The sequence below is a fragment of the Harpia harpyja genome, chromosome 3 (genome assembly GCF_026419915.1).
Source record: "Harpia harpyja isolate bHarHar1 chromosome 3, bHarHar1 primary haplotype, whole genome shotgun sequence".
In the NCBI taxonomy this organism is placed as follows: Eukaryota; Metazoa; Chordata; class Aves; order Accipitriformes; family Accipitridae; genus Harpia; species Harpia harpyja.
This window is the reverse complement of record NC_068942.1, coordinates 79,869,243-79,886,273: the sequence shown is the minus strand read 5'-3', so window position 1 is coordinate 79,886,273 and position 17,031 is coordinate 79,869,243. Positions and strand designations below refer to the sequence as shown.

The 17,031-nt window shown below is 61.4% G+C and overlaps 1 protein-coding gene across 1 annotated transcript; it reads right to left on the bottom strand.

The window, feature by feature from the left end:
* Positions 1-186: 186 nt before the first annotated feature.
* Positions 187-13,917, bottom strand: NID2 (nidogen 2). The gene is made up of 21 exons (XM_052783623.1): positions 13,713-13,917; positions 12,701-13,009; positions 9,525-9,757; positions 8,844-9,265; positions 8,068-8,217; positions 7,745-7,990; positions 7,287-7,487; positions 6,934-7,152; positions 6,432-6,575; positions 5,931-6,059; positions 5,701-5,844; positions 5,488-5,607; positions 5,156-5,392; positions 4,735-4,956; positions 4,397-4,566; positions 3,406-3,535; positions 3,029-3,200; positions 2,334-2,491; positions 1,934-2,057; positions 1,027-1,139; positions 187-937 (listed from the first exon to the last, which is right to left on the bottom strand). Exons 1-21 carry the CDS (start codon positions 13,905-13,907, stop codon positions 927-929), a joined length of 3,849 nt encoding a protein of 1,282 aa, XP_052639583.1. The 5' UTR covers positions 13,908-13,917; the 3' UTR covers positions 187-926.
* Positions 13,918-17,031: the final 3,114 nt, after the last annotated feature.

The window sequence follows — 17,031 nt, the reverse complement described above, 5'->3', positions numbered from 1 at the left end:
TCTGAGTTGGCAAATACGACTTTTTCATTGTGTTTGGCTTTGTGTTGAGAAGAGAGTGTTACATAAAGGCTCTGCAGATTCCTCTTTTGCTGAGGTCCTGCCATATGAACAGCTCGCTCCTGGCTTGCTTACTGCTTCTCCACAGTCTACCCTACAACTGAAATATTTAAAAACTAAATCCAAAGGGAAACTTAAAACAACCATTTTATTCAATTATTGAAGTAACCTAGAAAAAGTGAAGCATTACAACGTAAATGGTATTTCTGAACATGTATTGGTCTACATTGGGTAGGTCTATGAAGGCACTTAGAAGAACCAACAAGCATGAACAGATCAATTCTAGCATATTCTTCTAATATAAATACTAAAAGACATGCATTGAGGCAGTGGTGAAAATACAGAATTCTCTCCCGGAAAAACTTCAATGCCTTTGCCATATCACGTAACTGTTCTGCACACTTTTGGAGCACACAGTGTCTCTGTCTTCAGGGCTGTAGATTACTTGGACCCAGCAAGATACTGCATGCAAAGCTCCCCATAGGCGCTTATTTTTTGGATAAAAGGACCCGTTGGTCAGATTGTCAAAACTATTAAAAATTAATCCATTCTTCTTTCAATAAAATAAAACATTTGAGTAAGAAAGCTACATTTTAAATTTGCTTGCATAGGCAAGAGTTAGAGTAATGGCCTGAGATTCACAGGACCATTCTTTTTTGTCATATATCAATGTTTTCCACTTTTTAAAAAAATACAGTAGTAAAGACTTGAGGTATAACTTCAAAAATACTTGATCATCTTTTGCAGGAAAGTAGGTCGCTTCATTGGCCTTGATTAAGGGCTTTCCCCCTTAGTTGTATGCAGTGACAGTTTACTGGGTCTGAAGTTCTTTTGGGTGCAAAGATTGATGTTTCTCAAAATAGCAGTTACTATTTCCTTGCTGCAGAAAGAAATGGATATCTTTAGCATGTCAAGCACATAACAGCTGTCAGACAATCAAGAGGGGCTGGGTTTTGTTGTGTGTTTTACCTCCAGGGCAGTAGGGATAAACTGCAGTTATTCCATAGAGATGTGATCGCTGCTCTGGAAGATACTCGTCGGTAAAGGAGCCAGTTTCTTTATCAATAGCTATCACACCGTCCCTGGTGATAAAAGGGGGAGACGTGCTTTACTCATCTATGAAACTTGGGGTTTTTTCCCCCCACCTACATGCATTTAAGAACAGAGGCAGCTAAAAGGATTGATCTGAACACCTGCAGAACAAGTGGAAAAAAATTTGCCCCATAAGATCTATATCCAGCTCCTTCAGTGCATTTCTCTTTGGTGATGCAGGGTCATAGAGACAGCCTTCCAAGGAGAGATTATCTCCCTGAGAGTCTCCTCTGAGTGTGGCAAGCACTTAAGTGTTTGTTGTAATCTGCTGAGATTTGATTGAAGTTTTGAGAGCTTCCAGCTGGAGTGGGAATGGAGGCGAGTTCCTGAGGCCGAAGGCCTTGGGGGGTGGGGGAGAGGGAAAGACTGAGGACAGAATCTTTTCTTTGACTTAATCTAGATTAAGAAACTTGCGCCAAGTTTTATTTAGAGAAAAAAACCCACCACTCTTTCTGTCCCTCCCAGGAAGCTGGGGCTGTTTCTAAACAACCGTCCTGCGCTGAGATTTACAAGCGGGAGTTGCTGAACTGCAACTCAGTTTTTCTCACTGCAGGAGACCCAAGAGAGGGCTCTGGTGAGGTGCCAGGACTCGGGACCGGGGAGCAGGCTGGGGACAGCGTTTGTTTTTCCTCCCTCTGGCTCAAAGCCCCTCCAAGCCGCTCGCTAGCACGACTGGGGCAGCGCGTAGGGGGGGCTGGCTCCTGGCTGCTTAGGGGAGCGGAGCCCTAGGAACTGCTAGCTCAGCGTTCCGGGCCACGGGAGGGAGCAGGTTTTCTTTCCTTACCGTCTCCAGTCCGTGTGGTAGAAGTGATTGGCATAACTGATGATGCTGAAAGGGTAGTTGAGGTTGTTCTGTATGATGCGCCGGCCTGCGCCGTCAGGAAATACGCACTCCAGGTGCTTTGTTCCTTTTCAAACACAAGACAGTTACTAGGTCACAAAAAAAACCCCCACCAAACGTATTCTTTGTATTCACCAAATTTCGAAACGGCTTCTCAGCCTAAGGATGTAGAAGCAACTCATGCTGCGAGCCCCCCTCGACCCCGTCACACCAAGTCCTTTGGGGCAGGACAGTGGAAAGGGGCAGAGAAGCCCACAGGTAGCAATGGGCTAAAGACAGATAGAGCTGGTTTTCCCCTCGAGGCTTAGTGTTTCGTAGTCTGGTCCGTCCTCGGTGAAGTTACCTGCGTCTGCCCAACAGAGCAGCTTGGAGAAGGGGTCGAATGTCAGGCCGTTGGGCAAGCCGATGTCCTTATTCACCAGGACCCTCCTGTTGGCTCCGTTGACAGTGGAAGTTTCGATTTTGGGTGCTTCACGATTCCAGTCCGTCCAATAAAGGTTGCTTGGGAAATAATTGTGTAATGAACAAACAGGACACACAACAGTAAGGAGTGGGAGGAGATGATTGGCTTCCTCTTTGTTACTGGTTCTTGTCAGGAGAGAGGCCTGGTTTTCCCCTTAATAATGTCTGAAATAAATCTTAATTTGATTTGAAAAAATCTTTAAAAGAAAACCAGAATGATGTCAAACATGTTTACGACCCAAACCGTAGCTCCTAGACGAGGGTGAGTCTTAGGAGTAGCACATTTTGTATCGCAACAGCACCCTAGAGGCACAGCTTGTGTTTTCAAACGCCAGGCGCGTTTCAAAGCTTTTAAAAATAATGTACATCCTGATACTGAAACAGCAGGTTTAGCCAAATCCTGAATTATTAAATAAAAGAGGAGGTAGGGAACAGAGCCAATCCCTCCTACGGGGTGTGCAACGTAGGAGAGCTGCTCCCAGGGTCAGGACGGGGCCTCGGCACCACCGCGTGTGTCCGACTCTTGCACCTTGCAAAGCCCTGCCTGCAAATCCCTCTGGAAACGCTGCTGCTCACCCTCGGACGGGATCCACCGCGATGGCCCGGGGGTTGACGAGCTCCGTGTCGAAGAGCACCCGCCGCTCCGAGCCGTCCAGCCGGGCTCTCTCGATCTTATCCAGGCCGCTGTCGGTCCAGAACATGGCTCGGCGCAGGTGGTCCACCGCCAGTCCCTCGGGGCTGATGAGCCCTGCCGGAGGGACAGATGTGGTCACCGGCTGGGGACGTGCTGCTCCTGGACCCGTCACGGTCCCCCGACCCACAGCCAAGGGATGTGAGCGCAGATGGAGGACCCCCCAAAGCAGGACAGCCCCAGAGCCGCCGCAATGGGCACGAACTTGGCTTGGACCCGCTGATGTGGCTTTGGGCAGATGTCACCGGTGATGGGAGCACACCTGAACTGATAACGGTCTCCGGCTCAGCGCCTGGCTCCAGACCCGCCCGGCTTATGGTCCGGCCGGCCACATCAGTCCAATAGATCGTCTTCTCCCGGCAGTCGTAGTCGATCCCCACCACGATGGAGCCCTGCCAGGGTTGGGAGAGGGACATGGAGTGAAATCCTGCCTGGACCACGGCCAAGAGGCTCAGTGAGCACTCTCATCTCTCCAGATGGCATTGGGAGCTGCCCGGGGCACTCTGCAAGGTGCAACAATGGGGAATGACGCTCAAATCCCTTTTCCCCGGCAAAACCCAACACCGATGGGCTCCTACCGCACACCCCCCCCCAGCTGAACCCTGCAGCAGAGGGTTTTTTTAGGCCAGCTGTCGCAGGCACCCACCCACGTCCAGATGGGTGTAAAAAAAAAAAACAAAAAACCCTTCAGCTCAAGGAGCGACTGCTCCAACAGCAAAGCCAGCCTGAGGAATGACCTTCAGGCTGGGGAAAGGGAATTCTTGGCGAGGTGTTTCAGTTCCCCAGGGTGCAGGGAGGGTCATGGCCCAGCTTTTAGCGTTCCTCTCCCTCGGTCTGGCCTGGCTGGAGATGCACGTGGCCATGCTCCAAGAGGAGTCCGAGGAAGGGAAAAGGCAAGTTTGCAGCAGAGATGTGCAGCTGGCAGCCCGGGGCCTGTGACCGATGGCCAGGGGAGCTCTGCGAGCACCCGTGCTTCTCTTTGCAGGCAGCCCCTTGTCCGTGACCTGCCCCTCTACGGGGGGGATACGGCTGGAGGAAGAGGTGAGAGCGTTCTTCCTCCATCTCAGCGCCAAGGCAGCCGGCACAGCCAACCTCAACCTTCAAGCGGTGACCCCTCAAACCATCGCGGCTCAGACAAGAGTGGTCCAGGGAGATGCAAAACGTGGAGTCGCAGCATCACCCCGTCCCTAACTCCCTCCCTCCGGTGGTCTCGCACCCCCCGCCCGGCCCCAGTGCTGGAGACGATACTGTACATGGAGGGAGAGCAGGGTCTTCGCCTCCTCCTTCTGCAGCTGCGTGCCGTTGAGCGGGAGGTAGCCGATTTGCTGTCCCTGAGCGTAGAGCAGAAAGGTCCCTGTGGCCGGTGGGGACACGTCGGGCCGGGGCGAGGGCCGGACGCTGGGCGGCGCGACGCTGGGGAGACCTGGTGCCGTAATGGGGGGGGGGGACACGGAGACAACGACAGGGAGAGAGATGGCTCGGGGAGCGTCGGCCCCTCGGCTCTGCACCCGAGCAAGAGCGGGGTGCAGCACCAGGAGCCTGCGCTGTGCTAGACGGGAGGGGTGTCACATTTGGGGTGCCAAGGTCTTACATGGCGGGGTGCTGCCGGGCTCCGAGCGTGTGCCCTGGATCTCCCTGCCGCTCTCGTCCACGCACCAGCAGTACCCGCTGTCCCCGTGGCACTGCAGCGGGGTGAAGTCTCCCCCCGCGTCGCACTGCGGCACGTACTGGTCGCTGCGGGGGCTGCCCCCGTAGTGCTCCAGCAAGCTCTGCCGCCAGCGTTCGCACATGGTGCGGGGCCGCTCTGTGGGCTCTGGCACGGGGAGGGTGACGGTCACCCCCCCCGTGATGGACCCCATGTGCAAGCTTGGGGGACTCGGGGCTTTGCTGGAGCCCCGGGTCCCCCTCTCCTTGGGGGGGGTCCCCCTCCATGCTAAGCATGCCGCAGAGGCACCACGGGACCGGGGTGCTATGGGGGGGGTGGCACCCCCCCTGCTCCCCCAAGCACTGACCTGGGCTCCCGCAGCGAGGCGGCGTGCTGCCCGGAGCCGTCCGAGTGCCGGCGATCTCCTGTCCCGCGGCATCCACGCACCAGCAGTACCTGGTGCTGCCGTGGCATTGCAGTGGCCGGTACCGACCCTCCTCGTCGCACTGGGGCACGTGCCCGTCACCCACGGGCAAGGGTCCCGGTGGCTCTGCCCGTGGGTACAGCCGCTCGTGCTGGCAGGGCGTCAGCCGCTGCGTGCTCCCTTCCGCCGTCGGGAGAGCCAAAGCAACAGCAGAGTGAGGATGGAGGAAGGCACCCCAGGCAGAACCGGCGTGGCGGCGAACTGGGCAGCCTTACCGTGCGTGCACTGGAAGCCATCGCCCTCGTAGCCGGGCTGGCACCGGCAGGAGAAGGAGCCTGGCGTGTTGTAGCAGGTGGCGGCCGGGTGGCACGGGTTTTCGGCACACTCATCCACGTCTGTGCACGGGGAGGATGGGGATCAGCCGGGATGGAGAACCCCGGCGGCTGCCCGGTACGGCCACCCCCGCGGTCCCTCCCGCTCCCCCGTACCGGAGCAGTCGATGCCGTCGCCGGCGTACCCGGGGAGGCACTCGCAGGTGGGGTGGCCGCCGGCGTGGGACAGGCAGCGTGCCCGGTCCCCCGGCGCGCAGGGATGGGTCCCGTCCTCGCAGGGGTCGCTCGCCGGTGCCAGCGCTGTGGGGACACGGAGGGTGAGGGGGGTGGCGAGCCCCGTGGGGCACAGGAGTGGGGGGACCCCGAACCGCGGGGCCGGCACTTACGCACACACGCCTGCCCGTCCTCCGCCGGCCGGTACCCGCTGCGGCACTCGCACCGGTAGCTGCCCGGCACGTTCAGGCAGACGGTGAAGGGGCCGCACTGGCTCAGGCCCCCCGCGCACTCATCGATGTCTAGAGGAAGGGAGAGACACCGGGCACCCCGGCGGTGGTGGGACACCCCCAATTTTGGGATCTGGCTGCTCCTGGCCCGGAGAGGGGGATAACCTGCCCCATGCTGCCTGTCCCACGTCTACCGCTTCCTCCATCCCCGCAATGCTCCTGGAGCGCTTCCCCGGGTGCCCCCAGCATCCTGCCTCAGTTTCCCCCCCACGATTCACCCATATTCTTGGTGCGGCTCTGGGAGCTCTTGAGACCGTGGGTGCTGCGATGCTGTGGCACGTCCCAGCACCCCAAACAACAGCGGCCACCATGGTGCCCCGTAGGGGATGGATGGGGTGCATCAGGCCCCCCAGCCCCTCGCACCCACCCACAGCCCCCACTCACCTCGGCAGCCCCGTCCGTCCGTGCGGTACCCGGCCGCGCACTCGCACGTGTACTCCATCCCCGTGCCGGGCTGGCAGCGCGCCGTGGCCTCGCACGCGTGCGTGCTGTCGTGGCACGGGTTCACCGAGGGATTCTCGGCATTGTCTGCGGGCAAAGGGGGGTGTTGGGGGGGGGAAAAAGACCTGGGAGACACGGGGAGCGGGGAACGACCGTTCCCACTTATATCTGACGTAGGCATCACCGCTGCGCCGCAGCACCCTCATCCCACGCAGGGACCCGTGGCACCTAGTGTGACCCCCGCTGCAGCCCACCCCCCCCATCCCAGAAGCGCTACAGCTCAAGCTGCTCAAAAAAAAAAACAAACCCCAAACCTCTCTTTTGGCTGTTTTTGGGCAAAGCGAGCACGCTGCAGCTTTGGGAGCGGATGGGAGACAGCAGCATCCCCCCCCGGTGAGGGCTGGCACCCTGGGGTGGGCACCCCGGGGTGGGTGCTGGAGCTTACCCGGTGCCAAGCCGATGCGAGCGGCGAGGGCGTAGCGCAGGACGTGTTCCTGGCCGTCGTAGAGGGCGAAGGCACGTGCCACGCTCAGCCGCTGCCGGGCGGGCAGGCGGGCGTACGGGCAGCCGGCGAAGGTGATGTTCTGGCGCAGGCGGTAGGACAAGGTCTGGTTGGCGGTCCCCGCCGCCAGGACGTACTCCCGCTGAGCGGAGGATGTCACGGCTGCCGGATGGTGAGAAAATTCCCCCCCCCCCCGGGGATGGGGGAGAAGCGGCTTCAGCGTCGATGTCTCTCGGATGTTGGGAACCGCGGTGGGGTGCGAGAAACCGAACGCGGGGCTGAGAACGGGCTCTTACCCGAGCTGGAGTAGTGGTAGAGCTCCTTGTAGGGAGCGATGTGGACAGTGACGTTCTCCGGGAGAAATGGCACTTGGCCCTGGATGTGTGTCTTAAGGCTTAAGTAATTGTCCGGCCCCAGGCCCTCGGCCGTCTGAGTGACGTGGACCGTCTCCTCTCCGGGGTGGAAGGTCACCTCCAGGCTCTGGGTGAATTCGGCACCTGGGCAGGAAAAGGGAACAGGCGGCATTCGGTCGTAGGATTTTTAGGGAATACCTCCCCAAAGCATCATTCCCCGCTCCTCCGGCACACCCGCGAGGGCTCACAGCAGGGAGATGACAGCCAGCTGAACCCAGGGGGGTGATCGGAGGCGCCGTGGGGATGCCCCGAACCCCCCATCGCCTCCCAGTGCCACCCCAGCAGGAGCCGTGTCCCTCGGAGCAATGGGACTCGGTGGCACATCCCACATCCCCGCTTACCAGTGATGCTGAAGCCGTTCTCGGAGCCGGGCTCCTCCAGGGCAAAAAGCCAGGCGAAGAGCCCACCGATGGGCAGGAGGGGCAGGAGGGCACGGGCAGCGGGCTGGGGCACCCCGCTGATGGCCGTGTAGGCTCGGCCGTCGCTGCCCACGATGTACGCGTGCAGGTCGACGTCCTGGAAGCGGACGGATGCCCGTCCCACCGTCAGGCTCCCGCTCACCTTCCCGTTGAGGCGATGCACGGCCCCTGGGCAGGGAGACGGGCACCCCTGGCAGCGGCCACCCAGGCAGGGGGTACCCGTCCCCGCCGCCCGCCCCGCGTACCTTCGGGCAGGCATTGCCGCCCGTTGCCGTAGTAGGTGGCCCGGCAGTGGCAGCAGATGCCGGTGGCGTAGTCGGTGCAGAAGGCGTGCGGGGAGCAGCGCCCGTGGTGCCGGGCGCACGTCTCCTGGCTGGCCGCGCTGTAGGTGAACACTGGGGCCAAGGGGAAAGGGTTGGGGACACGGTGACAAAGCCACCCCTCACGGTGGCGGGGGGGGTGGCCACCTTGCCTCCTCGGCCCCAAAAACATCGCGGGGAGACAGGCCAGCTGGCAGTGGCGGTTCCCAGGAAAGCCGCCCGGGGATGCGTAGGGGAGGCTGAGGGGTTTGAACCTGTTGCCTGATTTCAGGCAGATCTGACAGAAGGCAAGAGATCGAGTTCCTGCGTATTTTTGGGAGACAGCCGGCCGGGGATGGGGCTTTGCTCCCCCAGGCACGTGCCACGGCGGCTCCACAGCCGGCTTGGTGACGGGGGGGGCGGCAGGGCCAGCCCTGGTCCCACGCCGTCCCCTCAATCTTCCCTCCCTTGCAACGTGGGGCAGAGCAGCGACAAACCCAGCGGGCAGGGATGTATGGCTCCGGCAGCCCCTTGGCAGCAGGATTTGGCTGGGAAGAGAGGAGCTGGAAGGGCAGCAGCTTTGCAGGAGCGATGCCAGCCCACGCTAGCTCCAGCCCCAGCTGCTCGGGAAAAGACGAGCTTCCAGCAAAGAGGCCTTTTTTAGGGAGCCACCCGCCACGAGACATCCCCGTTCGGTCATCGGAGGGGCTGCGGCCACTCACCGTCGGGGTTAAAATGCACGTCTTCCTCCACGCCGACACCGTGATGCCCGGAGCTGTAGGAAGAAGGGTTGGCGGAGTAGCTCTGCCGGGCACCACCGTCTCCATCGGGATGCAGCCGGCGGCTCCGTTCATGCCCCGGGGAAGCGGGCAGCCCCTCGGGGACGATACCCGGTGCAGGGCGTCCGTGGTCGGGATGCGGTGACGTGGCCTCCGAGCCGTGCTGCGCCTGCAGCTCCATGGACGCGTGGTCGGCACGGCTGTAGAGCGCGCGGTTGTAGTCACCGGTGCCGGGGCCGTGATGCGCGGGGCTCTGCGGCACACCGGGGCCGGATTCCCCGCCGCCCCCCGGTTCCACGTGATCCAGGGGGGCCACGCTGCCCACGTGGAAGACCCACACGCCGGGTACCCCCGCGTTGCTCTCCCTGCGGGACAGCAGCACACATGTACGTCCATCACAGCCGCGGTGGGAAACCCACCCCAAAGGTACCGACCCCGCTCCACACCACCCCTCCCAGGACCCCAAATGTAGCTCCCGTGCACGTGGGGCCGAGCCCCGCGATGCAGCCCATCACCCCCAACTCGCTCCCCTCAATTCTTCCAGCCTTTAAAAGGCTCCCGGGGCTGGGAGAAGGTGACCCTGCTCCCCCTGCCCACCCCGCACGGCCCCCCAGTACCACGCACCGCTCCAGGTGCCTCAAAGCCTGCTCGCTGCTGGCCAAGCTGTGGAAAAGCCCGTCCCTCTTCGGATCGTCGCCGTCCCCCCGGCTGAAGCCCACCCTGGCCGGCAGCTCCAGCTGGACATTGTAGGATTCTTTGGGCCGTGTCCCCAGGAACTGGAGGCCACCGTCGGGGTAGAGGAAGATGGCGTAAGTGTCCTCATCGTCGTAGGCTATGACCGCCTGGAAGGTGTTGAGCTGCCAAAGGGAGAGCAGGACAGACGGACATCACGGAGGGGCAGGACCCCAGCGGAGGACCGAGACAGGGAAGGGGACCGGGGATGCGACAGCCACCTCCCCGCACACAGCAGTGCACGTAAGCACCCCAAAAGAACCCTCCGTCGGCCTGCAGACAACTCCTGGGGAAGAACAGGAGCAGGGGCTGCTCGTGCGTGGCCAAACCCCAGTGCAACGTGCGGGGAAGATGCTCAGCATCCTCCACGGGAGCCCGTGGCACAGCCAGGCCACCCCCTCTCAGCTGCATCGGTGCAGGAGTGTCCCTTGGAGCTGTCACACAGGGAGGTGACAGCCCTGTCCCATGCCCAGGAGCATCCCAGGCCACGTAACCCACGCACCGGTTTGGCGTGCTGCAGCCCCGGGAACCCCTCGCTCCCGTCCTGCCCCTCACACCAGCAAGCCCCCCTCCATCCCATCAGCACCGGAGGAAAACCTGCACCTCACCGCTTCTCCCCGAGAACAATTTTAGCTTGGTTTCCTCAGGAAAAAACATGCACGTGCTCCCACCTTCCCCACACCCATATGTCCCGCTATAGGCACGCTGGCTGCCTGCCGTGCCAGCCCTGCGAGCCTTGGGACCGCGCCAGCCCCGAGCGAGGCTGCGTCGGGGAGCGGGACCGCTGCAATAACCCACGGACGGGCAGGCTGCGGAGTGAGCACAACCCTTACGAGCCACCGGAGAATCCCCACAAGCATCACGGTCACCTCGAATGCAGAGAAACCAACGCTTGCAGCATTTGGGCCAGCCCCCCCCCCCATAGGTCCTGCTCTACGAATAAATAAATATAAGCACGCAGCAGCAGCCCTTCCCCACGAGCTGCCGGCAGCAGCAAGTGGGGAATGGTGCCCAAGCAAAGGAAAAATGATTAAACTCCCGGTTTCACCCCCAGAGCAGTGGGCAGAAGGGCGGGGGGGGCTCTCCCCACACCCCCCCCCACCCAGCCCTGCCTGTCCCTGCAGCGCCAGCCCCAATTTTGGGGCGCAGGGCCCCCGGGGCATCGCAGGGTTTCCCGTCGGCCCCGTGGGATATAAAGAGCCTTGTTGTGTGCGTCGCACACTCGGGCATTCAGAGACCCCGTGCGAAGGCGGCCAAAAAGCTTGGGGGGAGGATAACCCCCCCCCCCGGGGCCAGATTCCTTCCCCCACGCAGCCGAATCGCGGTGGCAGCTGCAAGACTCTTTTTTGCCTTGCGGTGGGCGGCGAGGGGGGGGGACCCGGTGGTGGGTGACACCGATGCGCTGGCATCGCGGGACGCAGGGCAGAAAGCGGGGGGGGGGGGGGGCAGCCCCCGGCTTGCGGCCGGCTGCTCCCGGCAAGGAGCTGCAAAGGGCAAATTCCAGCCCAAAGGGCAATTTTTGCTCCCGCAGAAGCGGGGTCAGCTCTCGTCCCAGCCCTGGAAAGTGTCACTGCAGGGACTAAGAGCGTGTCCCCAAGGAGGTGGAGGGGACAGGGGGCTGCCGGCAGCGCTGCCGGACCTCCCAGCCACGCAGGACCCCCAAGGCAGGGGACTGGGGAGCCTCTAACCCCCCCCAGCCTTAACCCAGATTTCTGCTTTCGAGGCTCAAAAAGGATGAACCCCTCCAAAGCTGGGGGGTAAAGGCTTCGAGGTCAATGCTGGTTCTGAGAAGCGGGAGGGCAGCGTTTCAATAAATGGCGTATTTGGTAAGAAAAAAGTGGCGTTTGGGGAGTTTTTTAGCAGTTTCGGTTAAGGGGGAGTTCAGCAAAGTCCAGGCACAAGCTGCATTTCAGTGCATCTTGAATGAAATGTTCCCCGGAGCCGCTCGTTTCCAAGCAAGTCCGGTTTCATTTTAAAACCCGATCCAACTACTCAGAGAAGGAAAAAAAAACAATTGGGAAGAGAAGAGGAGGCTGTGTTTTTGATGGCTGCGAGGTCACTGCAAGGCCCCTGATGGCATCTCTTCAGCTGCTTTCCCAAGTTTTAAATTAGAGGAAAAAATGTGCGTTGTTTCCTTCCAAACCTCGGTTTCTTCCCCTGCTTGGCCACTGCTCTCAGCAATCCGCTACCGAAGGGCCCCGGAGCGGGGGGACGGCCGGCAGGGACGGCTCCCGGTGGCCCGTGGGGACCCGGTGGCCACTGATGGGTTTTGGAGTCAGCCCACCCCACCGCAGCGAGAGCCTGTCACCCGTCGCACAGCTCTGGGTATTCATCACGAGAGTTTTCCTCTTGCAGCTCTTCATCTTTCAGCTCATTTCAAGAAGCCCGTCCTGCCGGCAGAGCATCACCGTCACCTCCTCGGCACGTCAGCAGCCTAATGTGACGGCTCTGGCCCCAGCAGCACATCCAGCTTTTTCGGGGAAAGGCAGCGCTGTAGGTCCACCAGGATGCACCCATGCAGGAGCCTTATCAGCCCGTGGGTGGAAAGCACAGGTCACCTCCCCGACCCAGTGGACCACCTACGCGCTTGTTTTCCAGGCACAAAATCAACCCACGGTGGAAACTCTGAAGCCGGCAGCGTTAATCAGCGTGCGGACAGAAGGAAGGACCAGCCTCAAGCCACCGGCAAAAGGTCTGGAGCCCGATGGGTGACCTGGGCCGCGGCTTCCCCCAGTTCCCCCCGGCCCAGCCCTGCTCTGCAAATGCAGGACCACCGGCACTGCAAAGCTTTGCCTGAGAAGCAGGGAAAAGCCTGAGCACCTCCGACCGTGGAGTTGAAGGCAACCTCTAAACCTCTTCTGCCCATCAGCAAAGCCAACAGACCCTCCAATGCCGCAGCTCTGAGCGGAGACGAGAAGCTCCACGTCTCCCCCAACGCTCGTCCAAGGCTGGACCCACCATCCAGCTGCCCAGAAAGAAAAGACCGAGCGTTTCGGGTGCTACGCAAGGAAGACTCATCCTCCCGCGACACGTAGGATGGGCGTCCAACCTCAGCCCATTGGCCTCACCTTCTTGGAGGGCTCGGTGTCCTGCGAGAGCTCCTGGTAGGCGCCCACGTCTTCCCAGGTGGCAACAAATGCGTTGGTGGGCACGAAGGAGCCGGCGGTGCGGGGGAACCCAGCCTGGATGTAGCCCGTGGCCTGGTCCAGCACATCCAGAGAGTTGTCTTGCCGGTAGTAGATGTTCCCTCTGTCACCGGAGGTGTCGAGGTCGGCCAAGAAGGGAGCGATGACGGGGAAGTCTGTGGGGAAATCGTCATCCACGTACTGGGTCTCCCTGGGGAAATCCTGGGTGGAGATGACCCCGTTGGTCCCCACCTGCAGGGAGAGCGGCGCAGGGTGCTCAGGAACCGCAGAGGTGCCTCCGCCGCCAGTCGCCCACCGCGTCCCCCCCTCTCCCCGGTGGAGCGGGGCACCGGGCCGAGAGCCCTGAGACCGCGTGGCCCCATCCGGCCGGGGAGAAAACAAAGACCTCGGGCTTCTCCGTTCCCCCCGAGAGCTGCAGCTCGGGGGCCGTCCCAGCTGCAGCCGCCGCTGGCGGGGGGAAGCAGCTGCAAAGGAGAAAGCCCTCTTGTTCCTCCACAGCCGGACAGGAGACAGCGGGAGGGGGGAAAACGGATGGAGAAAAGGGACGGACGGCGAAAAGACACGTGCGGCGGTGCAAAGACGGGGATGGAGGGGCAGGGGTGGGGAGAAGGAGTGAGGGGAGGTGGGTGTCAAGGGGAACGGCTGGGGAGACAGGGGGTGAGCGGGGGGAGGGATGGAAGGATGGAGCTGGGGGGGGATAGAAGGAGGGAGGGATGGTGGGACAGAGGGATGGAGAGGAGGAGCGTGGGAAGATGGAGAGGCAAGGCGGGATGGAAGGAGGGAGGGAAAGAAGGGTGGAGGGATGGATGGGAAGGTGGAGGGAGAGAGGGAGACGACGGAGAGGAGCGAGGGGGGGGGCTGGAAGGAAGGAAGGGCGGCGGGAGACCGGGGTTGGGGGGGGGGGAAAGGGGGGCCGGGGCCAGCCGGGACTCACGTAGAGGCGGCGGGCGGCGCGGCCGTAGAGGCGCAGGGCCCGGCGGAGCGGCACCCCGGGCGAACTCTCGTCGTCGCCGGGTCGCAACCGAGCATCGCCGCGGGTCGGGCCGTACGGCAGCAAGGCCGGCCGGGGCAGGGCTGTCCCCACCGCCAGCACCGTCACCACCACCGTTACCGTCGCCACCCCCCGCATCCCGCCGCCGGTGGACGGGAGCAATTCCCTTCCCCGTCCCCCCCCCCCCCTCCCACCCACCCGCTCTCGATTTAAGCGCCGACCGGACCCCGCCGGGGTTTAAACCGGAGCGAAATCGGAGGAGCGGACCCGACGGGACGGCCCCGACCCGGCGGAGGGAACCGGAGCCGGTGGGGCGGGGCGGGGCGCGCCGCTGGTGGGGCGGGTCCAACCCGAAGCCTTTTCCTCATTGGATCCCCCCGGTCCCGGCTCTGACCAATCGGTTCTTACCCCAAAATCCGCCCCGGGCTGCTCCTCCAGCGGAGCCGGGCCCGCAGCCAGCCGGGGCCGGGACCGGGACCGGAGCGTGGGCGAGAGGTTTCTGCCCGCTCCCCACTCGCTCCCCCCGGGTCCCGTTCCCTTGAGCCGGGCAGAACCGGGACTCCTTATCCACAGGGGACCGGGGGAGGGGGGGATGGTGGTGGTGGTGATGGGGGTGGAAAACTGGAAAAACAGCCACCCGGCCAAAATATATCGTGCGGCTCAACTGGCAAGTTGGCAGCGAGCGGAGCTGAGGGCCCGGGTGTGGGGTTCCCGCTGTTTATCCTTACTCAGATCCGTCTTCCCTCCTCTCCATCCCGAGAGGTCCGGGGGGGGTCAACGCTTCAACAACAGGCAGCCGGGGGGGGGGGGGGGTGTGGGTTCCCTGGCTTTGATTTGGGGTGTTGGGGCGAAAGGACACCCCCAAATCCAAGCAGCTGGACTCACTGAGTGCTCCTGGAAATCCAAGCTGGGAGCAGCCAAAAGCTCTGCTCCATCCTACTGGAGCGCTTCCCGCTTCCCTGGCTCCGGGCCAGTGTTAGTATCGCATCTGTCCCAAAATGTATACATGCCCGAGGAATGCCAGATAACAAGGAGAGAAGTGTCAAACCCAGTAGGCTGGCGAGAGAAATAAATCAGGGACACATTCGTGGCATTCCCGGCAGGAATCCTCACATGGGAAGCAGCTGGACGCCCTCCTTCCCGTCCCTCTTGCAGTGACAGGGATTTGTCGCTGTGGCCCCTTGTCCCCTCCGTCCTGGGCAGCGTGCAAGCCTCTGCATCCCGGGCATCCTGGAAAGCAGCTTCTACCCGTGCCGGGACCGGGGATGAGCTGGTTTGGAAACCCGGCTGTCCTGGCGAGCGTGACCGTGGGGGCCGCATCCGGATGGGATTCCACCCCCCTCAGCTGCAGTCAGCTGGCCGGCTCCAGCCCTTGGAGGGAGACGCCTCGCCTGGCCATGGAAAACCATTAGGGCTTCGAGCGGGGTTCAGGCCAGCGGGATGCAGTCTGCAGCCTTCGAGGAGTTCCCCATGCCAAAAAAAGTGGCTTTTCTTTTGAAGCTTAAACACCTCCAGGGCTCTTTGGGGAAATTGGGCACTTTGAGGAGACAGCAGCTCCTCTGCCTCAGGATGTCCCTGCCATGGGGAATGGTGGCATTTGGTGGCACCTAAGAGGTGGCAATGGGCAGAAGGGGCACGAAAGGGGGGAGGACAGCCTTGCTGCCCCGTGGGATGTTCAGGGGCTACCGAAAATACAAACCTAGCCGCCCCTGGTGGGATGGAAATGTTACAGTTATAAAATGTCTTGCTGCTGCAAGGGAAAGATTCGGGGGGATGATTTGCAAGCTGCTGTGGCTGCGTTTCATTAAGTCACTTATCTTCTAATATATTTTTAAAAAGGGGTAAATTAAGTTGGGTTTTCAAGGGAGGAGCTGCTAACCCCACAAGTTCCCCACGCAGGGTCCAGCCAGCGCTGCCTTGTGCCTGGGCGAAAGGGGCCCTGCGGGCCCTGAGGACCCTCTGCCCTGTGGAAGGGGCAGCTGCCAGGCTTTTTGCACGGTCTTTTAAGACATTAAAAAAAATGCTTTTTACCATCCCCTCAGCAAAACTGGCACCAGTCAGTTAAAAAAGTAGCAGCTGGGAAGAGCTGGAGTCATGCCCTGGCCTCGGAGCCGAGTCCCGCTGGCACGAGTATCCCTGCGGCTTTGGGAGCAGCTGGGAGCCTCACCGGGTGCGAGGATGGGGATGGAGTCAGGGATGGGGACAGGGATGAGGATGAGGATGGGGTCAGGAATGGGGATGAGGATAGGGATGGGGACCAGGATGGGGATGGGGATGGGGTTGGGGATGAGGATGGGATGGGGACAAGGATGGGGACGGGGTTGGGGATGAGGATGAGGTTGAAGATGGGCATGGGGACAAGGATGGGGATGGGGATATGGATGGGGATGGGGACAGGCTATGCTCACCCACACCATGTGCCGGGAAAGGAGGTGCTTGTGGGGACTGATCCCTGTAATTGCTTCCATGTGCCTCAGCAGAGCTTTTGGCTGGGTGTGGGGGGTTAGCCCTTCTCATAGCTTGGGCATAAAAAAAATCAATAGGCATTTACTTGGCAGCATTTTGTGCAGAAACAGATGTGCTGAAGTTGGAGGAGGTGGAGGATGCTCTGCGGGACGGGGCTGGGGATGGATCCAGCCAGACCCAGAAGCCCCCCCCACCACGGACACTCGCTAAACCGGGCAAACCAGGACAAACCGCTCGCTGCCCAGCAAACCCCCCCGTCGTGCTCCTGCCAGATGTGGCTGCTGGGGTGGGCTGGCAACCCCCTGCCCTGCTGAAGGCTCGCCTTCGCCCTGGGATCCCAGCGAGGAGGAGGAAGGGCAGGAGAATCCTTGGCGCGGAGGCCGTTTCAGGCAGGAAATCCCGGCAGCCTCTTCCCAAGGCCTGGCAGCCGGGATCGCTGAGCCGCTGCGGCCGGCGGAGATAAGGGAAGCCGCAGGAAACGTGCATCTCTCCTGGGGCAGCCAGGAAAGGAAACTTGATTCCCGGTGACCGGAGCGGGGCTGGGGGCTGCAACAGAAAGCAAGCGCTCGCAGGATGCACCGGGGCCGTTCGGTGCTTTGGGATGTCGGACAGGAACAGGGATGGCGTGGGGCTAGGGTAAGAGCGGGGCTTCGGCCGGCTCCAGCGTGGGCTCGGTTGGCAGTGTCCTGTTGCCAGCTGGGTTAGTGGGTCACCGTAATGATGCCCTCGGAGCGTTTCTCCTTCTGGTTATCGGAAACCAGTCCTGCTCGAGGTCGAGCTATTTGGCAGGAAGGGC